Source organism: Balaenoptera musculus, chromosome 13 (assembly GCF_009873245.2).
Source record: "Balaenoptera musculus isolate JJ_BM4_2016_0621 chromosome 13, mBalMus1.pri.v3, whole genome shotgun sequence".
Taxonomy (NCBI): domain Eukaryota; kingdom Metazoa; phylum Chordata; class Mammalia; order Artiodactyla; family Balaenopteridae; genus Balaenoptera; species Balaenoptera musculus.
Genome location: NC_045797.1, coordinates 15,760,549 through 15,773,090, shown reverse-complemented (window position 1 = coordinate 15,773,090; position 12,542 = coordinate 15,760,549). Strand labels below are relative to the sequence as shown.

General features: G+C 36.8%; 1 protein-coding gene across 1 annotated transcript in view; it reads left to right on the top strand.

Annotated features, from left to right (window-relative positions):
* Nucleotides 1–12,542, top strand: part of DNAH6 (dynein axonemal heavy chain 6) — a 298,716-nt gene that overhangs the window by 16,478 nt on the left and 269,696 nt on the right. The window contains exon 3 of the mRNA XM_036873333.1: nt 9,425–9,598. Within this exon, the coding sequence (XP_036729228.1) occupies nt 9,425–9,598 (174 nt within the window). The remainder of the gene's footprint in view (nt 1–9,424; nt 9,599–12,542) is intronic.

The following is a 12,542-nucleotide window of genomic DNA, read 5'->3' as shown; positions in this document are numbered from 1 at the left end:
GGACACGGGTCGGGGGAGGGATAAATTGAGAGGTTGGTATTAACATGTACACACTACTATATATAAAATAGATAACCAACAAGGGCCTACCATATAGCACAAGAACTATGCTCAATGTATAACTGAATCACTGTGATGTATTCCTGAAACTAACACAATATTGTAAATTAACTATACTTCAAGAAAAAATTTTAAAATTTATTAAAAATTACAAAAGCAAAGGTAACAAAAGCAAAATAAACAAGCTGGACTACATAAAACTAAAAGGCTTCTGCACAACAAAGTAAACCTTCAACGAAAAGAAAAGGCAACCTCTGGAAGAAACTATTCGCAAATCATATATCGGATATGAGGTTATAATCCAAAATATATAAGGAACTCATACAACTCATACAACAATCAAATTTTAAAGATGAGCAGAGGACCTGAATAGACATTTTTCCAAAGAAGGCATACATATGGCCAACAGATTCATGAAAATGTGCTCAACCTCACTGATCATCAGGGAAATATGCATCATAACCACAATGAGGTATCACCTCACACCTGTTAGAAAGGCTATTATCAAAAAGACAAGAAACAGGAAGTGTTTGCAAGGATGTGGAGAAAAGGGAATCCTTGTGTACTGTTGATAGGAATGTATATAAATTGGTGCAGTCACTATGGAAAACAATATGAAGTTTCCTAAAAAAATTAAAAATGTGATCCAGCAGTCATACTTCTGGGCATTTATCTGAAGGAAATAAAAATACTAGCTCAAGAAGATAGTTATAGATACGTATAATTGCACCCCATATTCATTATAGCATTATTTACAATAGCCAAGACATGGAAGCAACCTGTGTGTCCATCAGTGTAAAAACAGATAAAGAAAATGTAGTATATATACACACAATAGAATATTATTCAACCATAAAAAGAAGGAAATCTTGCCATTTGCAACAACATGGATGGACCTTGAAGGCATTATGCTAGGTGAAATAAGTCAGACAGAGAAAGACGAATACTGTATGATCTCACTTACATGTGGAATCTAAAGAAAATGAAAACTGAACTCATAGAATCAGAGAACAGATAGGTGTTTGCCAGAGAACGGGTTGAGGGGGTGCAGTGGATGAAATGAGTGAAGGGGGTCAAAAAGTACAAACTTCCAGTTATAAAATAAATGAGGTCCTGGGGTTATAATGTACAGCATGGTGACGATAGCTAATAATACTCTATTGTATATTTTAAGTTTGCTAAGAGAGAATATCTTGAAAATTCTTATTATAAGAAAAAAAGTGTAACTGTATGATGATGGATGTTAACTAGATTTATTGTGGTGATCATTTTGCAACATATACATATGTTGTACACAAACTAATATAATGTTATATATCAATTATGTCTCAATAATAAATAAAATAAAATTCAAATAATAGTACTTTTCTAACACATTTGCTGTAAAGATTAATGGGTGTTAAAGTTTTGTCACATAGAAGAAGCTCAATAAATGGTAGTTAATATTGTTATTTAAAAAAAACTATAAACAAAATTTTGGGAATTTGAACCCAACTATATAATACATCATTGCCAGTGGGATTTATCTCAGGAATGTAGGGAATTAACCATTTAAAAAGCAATCACTGTAATTCACCATATTACCCCACTGAAAAATAAAAACCATGTGATTATATCAATAGATGTAGATAAATCCTTTGACAAAATCCACCACCCATTCCTGATAAAACTCTCAGCAAATTAGGAGTAGAAGAGACCTTCCTCAAGTGAGTAAGGGTCATCCATGAAAAACCTACACCTAACCTCAGACTTAATGGTGAAAAATTATGAGCAAATAAGGATGTCTGCTTCCAGCATTTCTGTTTAACAATGTATTAGAGGTGGTAGCCATTGCAGTAAGGTAAGGAAAAGAGATAAAAGGAATCCAGATTAGAAAGGAAGAAGTAAAAATTTTCATTCACAAAGAACATGATCATCTATTTGGAAAATCCAGTGAAAGCTATGAAAAAGTTACTAGAACTGATAATGAGGTTAGCAAGGATACAGAATACAAGATAGTATAAAAAACTAATTGCATGTCTATGTATGAGCAATTTGAAATTGAAATTAAATAAAAATACTATTTACAATAGCAACAAAAATATGAATTGAGGGTAAATCTAATAAGAATGTGCAAGGCCTGAAGAACGAATACTACAAAATATAACAGAGAAATTAAAGAAGCTCTAAATTAAGAATGATACTGTGTTTGTAGTTTAGAAGGCTCAATATTTTCAAGATGTCAGTTCTCCTCAAATTGATCTATAAATTTAATGCAGTTCCAATCAAAGTCCCAGCAGTATTTCTCCTTTTTGGTAGAAATTGACAAGCTGATTCTAAAATTCATAGAAAAATGCAAAGGACTTAGAACAACCAAAACAACTTTGAAAGAGAAGAACAAAGTTTAAAGTCTAACGCTCCTGATTTCAATACTTACTATTAAACTACAATAATTAAGACATTGTAGTATTGGTGTCAAGATAGACAAATAGACTGATGGACCACAATAGAGAGTCCAGATATAAACCCATACATATATGGATTCCACTGGAAGAGTGCCCATGAAAACTTGCTCCTGGTTTCCCCCAGACTTTGTCCCATACACCTTTTCCCTTTGTTAATTTTAATTGTTTTCCCCTTTTGCTGTAATAAATCATAGCCATGAGTACAACTACTCATGTGGTTGTAGGCTTTTTGATGATGGCCATTCTGACTGGTGTGAGGTGATACCTTATTGTGGTTTTGATAAGCATTTCTCTAATAATTAGTGATGTTGAGCATCTTTTCATATGCCTGTTGGCCATCTATATGTCTTCTTTGGAGAAGTGTCTATTTAGGTCTTCTGCCCATGTTTTGATTGGTTGTTTGTTTTTTCAATATTAAGCTTTATGAGCTGTTTGTATATTTTGGATATTAGTTGCTAATATTTTCTCCTATTCCATAGGTTGTTTTTTCATTTTGTTTGTGGTTTCCTTTGCTGTGCAAAAGCTTTTAAGTTTGATTAGGTCCCATTTGTTTATTTTTGCTTTTATTCATTTTGCCTTGTGAGACTAATCTAAGAAAATATTGCTAAAATTTATGTCAGAGAATGTTTTGCCTATGTTCTCTTCTAGGAGTTTTATGGTATCATGTCTTATATTTAGGTCTTTAAACGATTTCGAGTTTATTTTTGTATATAGTGTGAGGGAGTGTTCTAATTTCACTGATTTACATGTAGCTGTCCAGCTTTCCCAACACTATTTGTTGAAGAGACTGTCTTTTCTTCATTGTATATTCTTGCCTCCTTTGTCATAGATTAATTGACCATAGGCTTATTTGGTAGGTTTATTTCTGGGCTCTCTATTCTTTTCCATTGATCTATATGTCTGTTTTTGTGCCAATGCCACATTGTTTTTTATACTGTAGCTTTGTCTGAAGTCTGGAAGGGTGATGTCTCCAGATTTGTTCTTTCTCCTCAGGATTGCTTTGGCAATTCTCAGTCTTTTGTGTTTCCATATAAATTTTATGATTATTTGTTCTCGTTCTGTGAAAAATGTCATGGGTATTTCGATAGGGATCACATTAAATCTGTAGATTGCTTTGGGTAGTATGGCCATTTTAACAATATTAATTCTTCCAATCCAAGAGCATGGGATATCTTTCCATTTCCTTTATGAATGTTTTATAGTTTTTAGTATATAGGTCTTTCACCTCCTTAGTTAAGTTTATTCCTAGGGATTTTATTTTTTTGATGCAGTTTTAAACAGGATTGTTTTCTTACTTTCTCTTTTGACATGTCATTATTAGTGTAAAGAAATGCAACAGATTTCTGTGTGTTAATCTTGTATCCTGCTACCTTGCTGAATTCATTTATTAGCACTAATAGTTTTTGTATGGAGATTTTAGGGTTCTCTCTATTGCGTATCATGTCATCTGCAAAGAGTGAGAGTTTTACCTCTTTCCTTCCAGTTTGGATACCTTTTATTTCTTTTTCTTGTCTGATTGCTGTGGCTAGGACTTCCAGTACTGTGATAGAAGTGGTGAGAATGGGCATCTCATCTTGTTCCTGAATTTAGCGGAAAGGCTTTCAGCTTCTCATGGTTGAGTATTAAGTTGTCTGTGGGTTTGTGGTAAATGGCTTCCCTTGTAACTGCCTTTAGAATCCTATTTTTATCTTTAATTCTCACCATTTTAATTATGATATGTCTTGGTGTGGATCTGTTTGGGTTTATCTTGTATAGGACCCTCTGTTCTTCCTGTACCTGGGTATCTGTTTCCTTCTTTAGGTTTGGGAAGTTTTCAGTCATAAATTCTTCAAATACATTTTTGATCCTCTTTTCTCTCTCTTCTCCTTCTGGAACCCCTATTATGCTTAGGTTGGCATCCTTCATATTACTTTCTATATCTCATGTGTTGCTTTATTTTTTTTTTTTCATTTTTCTTTCTGTCTGCTGTTCTGATTGGGTGATTTCCATTATTCTATCTTCCAGGTCACTTATTCATTCTTCTTTGTTATTTAGTGTGCTATTTATTGCTTCTAGATTGGTTTTTATTTCACCAATTGAGTTGTCTAATTTTGATTGGTTTGTCTTTATAGTTTCTAGTTCCTTGTTACAGTGATCTGCATTTCTATCAATCATCTTTCTTAATTCCTTTAGCATTTTTATTATCTGCTTTTTGAACTTGTGGTCTAACAGTCTGGTGAGGTCTGTTTCATTATTTGTTCTTTCAAGGGATTTCTCTTGTTCTTCTAATTGGGAGTAGTTCCTCTGCTTTTTCATTTTACTTAAACTTTGTCTCTATGAATTCAGGAGAAGCAGTTATCTACTGTGGTGTTTGAAGGGATGTTTTTAAGTGGGAGTGTCCCTGTGTAGACTGTGTGAGTCCAGCATTTTTGGTGCAGTGGCTCGGTTTGGTATGAATGCCAGCCACATCTTTCCTCATAGTGTGCTGGCCATTATCCCTTGAGAGTAGGTGTGATTGATGTTGTGGTCTCCAGAGCCTGTGCTGGATGTCGGATGAGACCTCCTCTTTGCTCCATGGCTGTCACAGCCCTGTTGGGGCAGGGTCTACTCCCCAGTTGTTGGAGTAGAAGCCCTGAGGGTTGAGTTTGATCAGGATCCATTGCCCTTGAGTGTGTGAAATAAAATTCATATTTTATGGCAAGACAAGAAAATTTAAACATAAAAAATTCTTCTCTGCACTTTGGCCTGCTCTCTTCCCCCACTATGCTTGTGTTTCTGCATTATGCATCAACGAAACCTCCCCCATCAGCAGGAATACCTGCTCAGCCTTAAAGAGCAACATTCTCCCAGCATCAACAATTCCTTCTTGATCTCGTACAGGGTCACATGACCCACCACAGTGATGCTTAGCTCTGGATCATTTAAACTGCCAATAAAATGTCATTTGATGTATAGCCCTCTGTCTCAAAAAAATTTATATAACTGTGCCTTGACTTCTAACAGGTGGAACAGTTCTCAGAACTTTCTGAGGTGCTCTTTCCTGACTGTAATCCTCAAATTTGGCTTGAATAAAATTTTCCATTTCTTTCTTAGATCGACTGATTAATTTTTCATCGACAAGTGCATGCCCTGCCCCACAGGAGGTGATTGCTAAAGCAAGTGAGGTCCTTGTAGTCACAGTGACCCTATGGACTGCCTGTGCAGGCGGCCGTGGTTCCACCCAGAAGCAGCCCATGGTCACATCTCTTTTTCCGTGTGTTTGTCCCAGACCTACTGCTAGGCTGTGCTGTGGAGTGGGCTGGGGCTGGGGCCGGAGTGCTGTGGCTGCAGGAATCTAGGTGGTCGTGCTGCCACCTGGAACCTGGGCTGCCTCTGTGGCCAACCTCTCCCAGGACCTGTCAGCCACAGATCCAGCTCCAGGCTGCAGTGTAGAGTGCGCAGGGCCGGAGCGCTCCTGCCAGACACAAACAGCTGTGTACTCCTGCCCAGGGCCTGTCCACCAGAGACTCAGCGCCCAGCTGCTGCGCGTTTCTGTGGCACCATTTAGTATGCATGCTGACAAAGTCTGCATGTGAGTGCTAACAGTGGGCTCCAAGTTTCGGTCCAGACCACAACCCAGGCCCTCCAGCCTGTTTCCCTGCAGGTAGATTGAGTCCTCTCCCAGGGCCTGTTGGTCCAAGATTTGGCACTTTGCCTCTGTGAGTATTTGTGGCCCCATCTGGTGTGCACCTTGAATTGGGAAGTGAGGCGTGGCAGCAGCCGCCAGCACTGGTCTCTCTCTGCCCTGATTGTTAGCAAGCCAGCATGCCCACACTCCTCGGGAGTAGAATTTAGGCTTTCCAGCCCCTATATCTGTCCCAGCGGACCTCCCGGCAAGTAAGGGGCCTCCCCAGGGCAAGGGTCTACCCTTGTGGACCTTCTCTCCTTTACGGATCCCTCCCAGGGGCGCCAGTTCTGTCTCGATGCCTTTTCCCCCTTCCTACCCAGGTGCGTGGAGAAGTTTGTTGAAGCTTGGGTTGTATAGGAGTTCTTCTGCCAGTTTCCAGTTGGTTTTCTGTGAGACTTGTTCCACATGTAGATGTATTTTTGATGTGTTTGTGGGGGGAGGTAAGCTCCATGTTCTCCTACTCCGCCATCTTGATCCCCCTCCAACAATTTTGTTTTTAAAAGCCCAAAAGTGGAAACGAGCACAATGTCCATCAAGAGGTGAATGAATAAATTGTGGTGTTTCTACACTATAGGATACTACTCAGCCTTAAAAATAAATGAATTATGGATACATGAAACAACATAGAGGAATCTCAGCATAATTATGCTGAAAGATGGTGGGAAAAAAATACATACTATTTTATTACATTTATATAAAGGGCTGGAAAATGCAAACTAATGTATAGTGATAGAAAACAGATCAGTATTTGCCTAGGGAGGAGTATTGGAAAGGAACCTGAAAAGGCTTATGGTTGGGTTCTGTTCATTATCTTGACTGTTTCATATATATATATATATATCAGCACATCAAATTGTACACTTTAAATACATACAGCTTAATGTATGTCTATTATATCTCAGGAAAGCTGTTAAAATAATTTAAACTGTTAAAAAATATTCACATTTCCCTGATTGTCTTATAATAATTTTGTCTGCAGAGTTCTTGTTAAAATTTATATCAAAATAAGATCCATGCACTAGCTGGTTGATATTTCTCTTAAGTCTAGGTCTGTAAGTTCCCCATCAACTCTTTTATATTTTCTTAGGAAAAAATTTTAATGAGCAAAATTTGGTTATTTTTCTATATAGTTCCACAGTCTAATTTTGTTGACTATATCCCCACTGTGGTAGCTAACCTATATTTCTCTGGTTCTTGTATTTCCTATATGTTGGTAGTTAGGTCTAGAGTCTTGAGTTTGATTTTCTGGGGGCATGAGTACTTCCATAGCAGGTGTAGTGTTCTTTCATTAAATTGGCATATAGAAGCTGGTTGTCTTTTTTCCCCAAGTTTTATTGAGATATAATTGACATAAAGCACTGTATAAGTTTAACATGTACAACATCGTGATTTGACTTACATGCATCATGAAATGTTTATCACGATAAGTTTAGTGAACAACCATCATTTCATATAGATACAAAATTAAAGTAATAGAAAAAAATTTTCCTTGTAATGAGAACTCTTAGGATTTACTCTTTTAACAACTTTCATATGTAATATACAGCAGTGTTAATTATATTTATCATCTTGTACATTACATCCCTAGTACTTATTTATCTTATAATTGGAATTTTGTCTTATTGAAGGTTACAATCCATTTACAGTTATTACAAAATATTGGCTGTATTCTCCATTTTGCAAAATACATTCTTGTAGCCTATCTTACACCCAATAGTTTATACCTCCCACTCCCCCACCCCTGTAATATTGCCCCTCCCCCCCACTGGTAACCACTAGTTTGTTCTCTATATCTGAGTCTGCTTCTTTTTTGTTATATTCACTAGCTTGTTGTATTTTTTGGATTCCACATATAAGTGATATCATGCAATATTTTTCTTTCTCTGTCTTAACTTGGCATAGACTTTCTTAACAGTGTTGTAAAATTCACCTCTTATATTTTCATCTAATACTTTTTTTTCCTTGATTTTTTTTATTGAAGTATAGTTGATTTACAATATTTTATTAGTTTCAGGTGTACAGCATAGTGAGCCAATATTTTTATAGATTATACTCCATTTAAAGTTATTATAAAATATTGGCTATATTCCTTGTGCAGAACAATATATCCTTGTAGCTTATTTATTTTATACATAGTAGTTTGTACTTCTTCATCCCTTACCCATATCTTGTCCCTCCTCCCTTCCCTCTCACCACTGGTAACCACTCTATATCCATGAGTCTACTTCTTTTGTTATATTCACTAGTGTGTTTTATTTTTTAATCCTACCTATAAGTGATAACATGTCTCACTTATTTCACTTAGCATAATACCCTCCAAGTTCATCCATGTTGCTGCAAATGGCAAAGTTCTGTTCTTTTTAATGGCTGAATATATATATAAGACATCTTCTTTATCCATTCATCTACTGATGGGCTCTTAGGTTGCTTCCATATCTTGGCAATTGTAAATAATGCTGCAGTGAACATGGTATGTATATATCTTTTTGAATTACTGTATTTGTTTTCTTCAGATAAATACCCAGGAGTGTAATTGCTGGGTCATATGGTAGTCCTTTTTTTTAAATTTTTTGAGGAAACTCCATACTGTTTTCCATAGTGGCTGTACCAATTTACATTCCCACTAACAGTGTGCGAAGGTTCCCTTTTCTCCACATCCTCGCCCACATTTGTTATTTGTGTTCTTTTTGGTGATAGCCATTCTGACAGGTGTGAGGTGATATCTCATTGTGGTTTTGATTTGCACTTTCCTGATGATTAGCGTTGTTGAGCATCTTTTCATGTGCCTGTTGGTCATCTGCATTTCCTCTTTAGAAATATGCCTGTTCAGATTCTCTGCCCATTTTAAAAGTCAGGTTGTTTGGTTTTGTGATGATCTTCAATTAGCTATGGCTATGGGAAGTGATTAGTGACCTTTGGGTAGAGTGGGAGTATTGTATGATCCCACAGTAACTGTTGTAGTGAATGGTGGGGGTTTGTATTGGACAATTAGTGAGTATGTGATTTCATGCCTCTGTGTACTTTCTGTCATAATGTCACCCTTAGAAGTATTCATTGGTATTTAAAGGGCAGAATTAATGGAAACCAAGTAGAAAAGTTTTAGTCAAGCAATAGGCCATGGACAATGATGATACCTGCTAATAATGATTGTGGCTTAGATAGGAAATTAGTCCAGGAAGGTGATCAATTTCCAACAGAGATAGAGTCCAAAGATAGTGAAGAATAAGTTCACATTAATATTTAAAAGATTAATATGTCTCTTTATTTCCCAAAGCCAGTGCTAAAAGCCTACCAAGATCATAAGAAGCCAGAATACATATATGAGCAGAACCGATATCGGTTAATCACTTCTGGAGTCCTAAAGCCTCCAGGAAGCACTGAAGAAAGAAGTTCTACCAAATCTCTTGTTCAGTTCGAACGTGAAGATTCTGTAAAAAAGAAAAAACAGGTAAGTATTAAAGTACTTATTTGATCTTTTTAATGTTAGTTTCATATAGCATTGCTAACATGCTTTTAACTCATAAAGATAGTGACAAAATCTCTTTCCCTTAGGTTATATAAAGGATTGGGGGAATACAGTATTTCCCAGTTCTTCCTATTTAAGGAAAATTTGGACAGTAGAGTAAAATCATAAAGGAAAACTTTCAGCATTCATATCGTGTCTTCTGATCTTCTCTAGAAGACATGTTAAAAGAAGACATAATAGTGTTTTGAATGTTATTATAACTTTTATTAAATTTTCATAATTATTCCCCCTAATCTTTGAAGACCTTGGTGAAGGGCAATAAAATAGAAACTGAACCAACTAGAGAGACAACTTTTGTAATTGGTGAGAGTTGTAGAGTGGGGAAGTTGCCTTGCAAGGAATAAGTGAATAGTAGTTCTGCGGCAAAATCACTAGAGGCTGGCTTTATGTGAATACCTGTAGATAATTAAACAAAAGAACAGAAGTGGGAGAAAATATGGAGGACACACCCACAATAAAAATACCAATAGAGCCAAAATTTCTCTTAGCTTTTTATTGAGAGGATCTTTCAGTCCTAGTTGTCTGTCTTTCAGGCTTTGGGCTGCAGTGCTAGAAATTGAGAGTTGAGGACAAGCTCTGTCCTCGAGGATTTCAGAATCTGGAGGTGGGAAATGAACAAGTAAACACTTAAGCGCAGTGAGGTGTGATAAGAGCTCTCCCTGGTCATTTAAAGTACAAAATAATGGAGAACTGAACAGAAGGGATGCTTATACCTGGTGGCCAGGGGGACCATCAGTGGAAGAACAGCTACCCTAGGGAACTGTGCTAAGCTCGGAGGAATGAGTGGAAAGTTAACAAGGCAGATAAGGTGGGAGAGCTATGGCCTTGGGAGCCATGGGTTTGGGTGAGATTATCCTGAAAGAATATCACATGATAAATTGTATGAAATTGTATAGCTTCAGTTAATTTGATTTCTGTGAAGTAGAAAGAGAGAATGAGATATTTTAAGTGGGGTCAAGAAAGATCTGATTGTACATTAATTAGCTCATTTGGTATAAAGTGGGTTTCAAGAGCTTGAATTTTAAAAAGAGATTATGCAAACTATTATATATAGGAAGGATTAAAAAAACAAGGTCCTACTGTATAGCACAGGGAACTATATTCAATATCCTGTGATAAACCATAATGGAAAAGGATATGAAAAAGAATATATATGTGTAAAACTGAATCACTTTGCTGTACAGGAGAAATTAACACAACATTGTAAATCAACTATACTTCAATAAAATTTTTAAAAAATAAAAGCAAGAGAGATTGTGTGCACATCTGGGATGAAGGAAGTAGCTGAAAAGGAATAAGTTATAGGTTATGTTTGGTTGTAACTGTAACTAAGTGAAGAATTCAGTAAAGAGTTAGAAGTTGAAGGGAAATGTGGAAGAAAGGGGATATTCTATTTAAAAGGAGAAGGGTATTTATTCTGAGAAGAGGATCATTTTTCTGGGTATTGATTTCTCAGAATGAGTTCAGAATGGAAATGTATCTATGAAGATTTACTGGGAGATGAAGAAAGGAAGGAAGGAAGAAAGGAAGGAAAGAAGGAAGGAAGCAAGGAAGGAGGGGAGGGAGGGAGGGATGAAAGGAAAGAGAGTGGGGGAGGAAGGGAGGGAGGGAGGAAGGAAAGAAGGAAGGAAAGTTGAAGGCTTTGCTTCTGGTAATTAAAGAAGATTGAATTATCAATTGGACTGGGCATCCACCATAGAGGAATATTATAGATGTTCTACAATTTATGAATAAATGCTTCCTCTATTTCCCTCCCCCAACCACTGCAAAATCCAAACATATGTGACTGTTTAAATTGAATCACATCTTCCCACTGAGTTACATAATTAGAAATAAAATGGAAATGTGTAGGCCTATTGTTGAAGAAACCTTTCACTTAGAATGCAGTACAACTTTTTAAGAGATATAATAAATAAAATAAATGCATTTCCTGTTAAAATATTAATACTCTTGTCTCATAAAAGAGTTGACTACAGCTCTTTTTGAAACATTGGGACAAAGCAATATGTATTTTCTCTGGTTCTGGTATCTGATTTGGCCTCTTCTTTTATATAAGGAAACAGTTCCTTTGTTACTATCCCTGGCCAATAAATGAAAGGAGCATATTTTATCTTTGATTTTAAAGATGTATGTCCTTTAGCTCTGAAATTCCTAGGATTCTTTTCTGAAACTCCTGTTCAATGAGGTATTTAATCAGAGATAGAGAATAATGATCCCTATGAATACAAATCTTATGGGGACGTTGTTCCACAGAGCTTATGGTAATAACTCTCTTATAGAAATGGCAACCTCTATTAACTCTGCTAATAGGCAATAAATATATCATTTATGTATGTACCTCAATTATTCACCAAAGCAGGTCTACAATGCAGATTCTTTTATCTTAAAGCCAGTCCTGTCAGAGAGACAAAAGGATGACTGTTGGAGTTGATGTCACATTTCCTCAAACACGGTTATCAACCTCCTCGGCAGGAGGAGAAGACATGTTTGATGCTGTCCCAAATTTGCTGGGGAGGAGCAAAGGAGTGTGAGTGGCACTGAGAGCAGACAGTGGGACCCAGGGATTGGAGCAGAGCTCAAGTGTGTGAACATGGTGGGGACTTAGCCTTGGGGCTCCACACGTGGTCCGGAGCCAGCAGGATCTGCATCTCCTGGGAGCAAGTGAGAAATGCAGAATCTCAGGCTCCACCTCAGATTGGCTGGCAGACTCTGCATTTCAACAGGTTACCCAGGTAATTCACGTGCACACCGAAATGTGAGAGGCACTGTCTCCAGAGCAAGCAATTAATTGTGAGTTAATAGCACATATGCTTATGCTTAGGACCCACAGGGCTGGAAGCATAAGCATATATGTTATTAACTCACA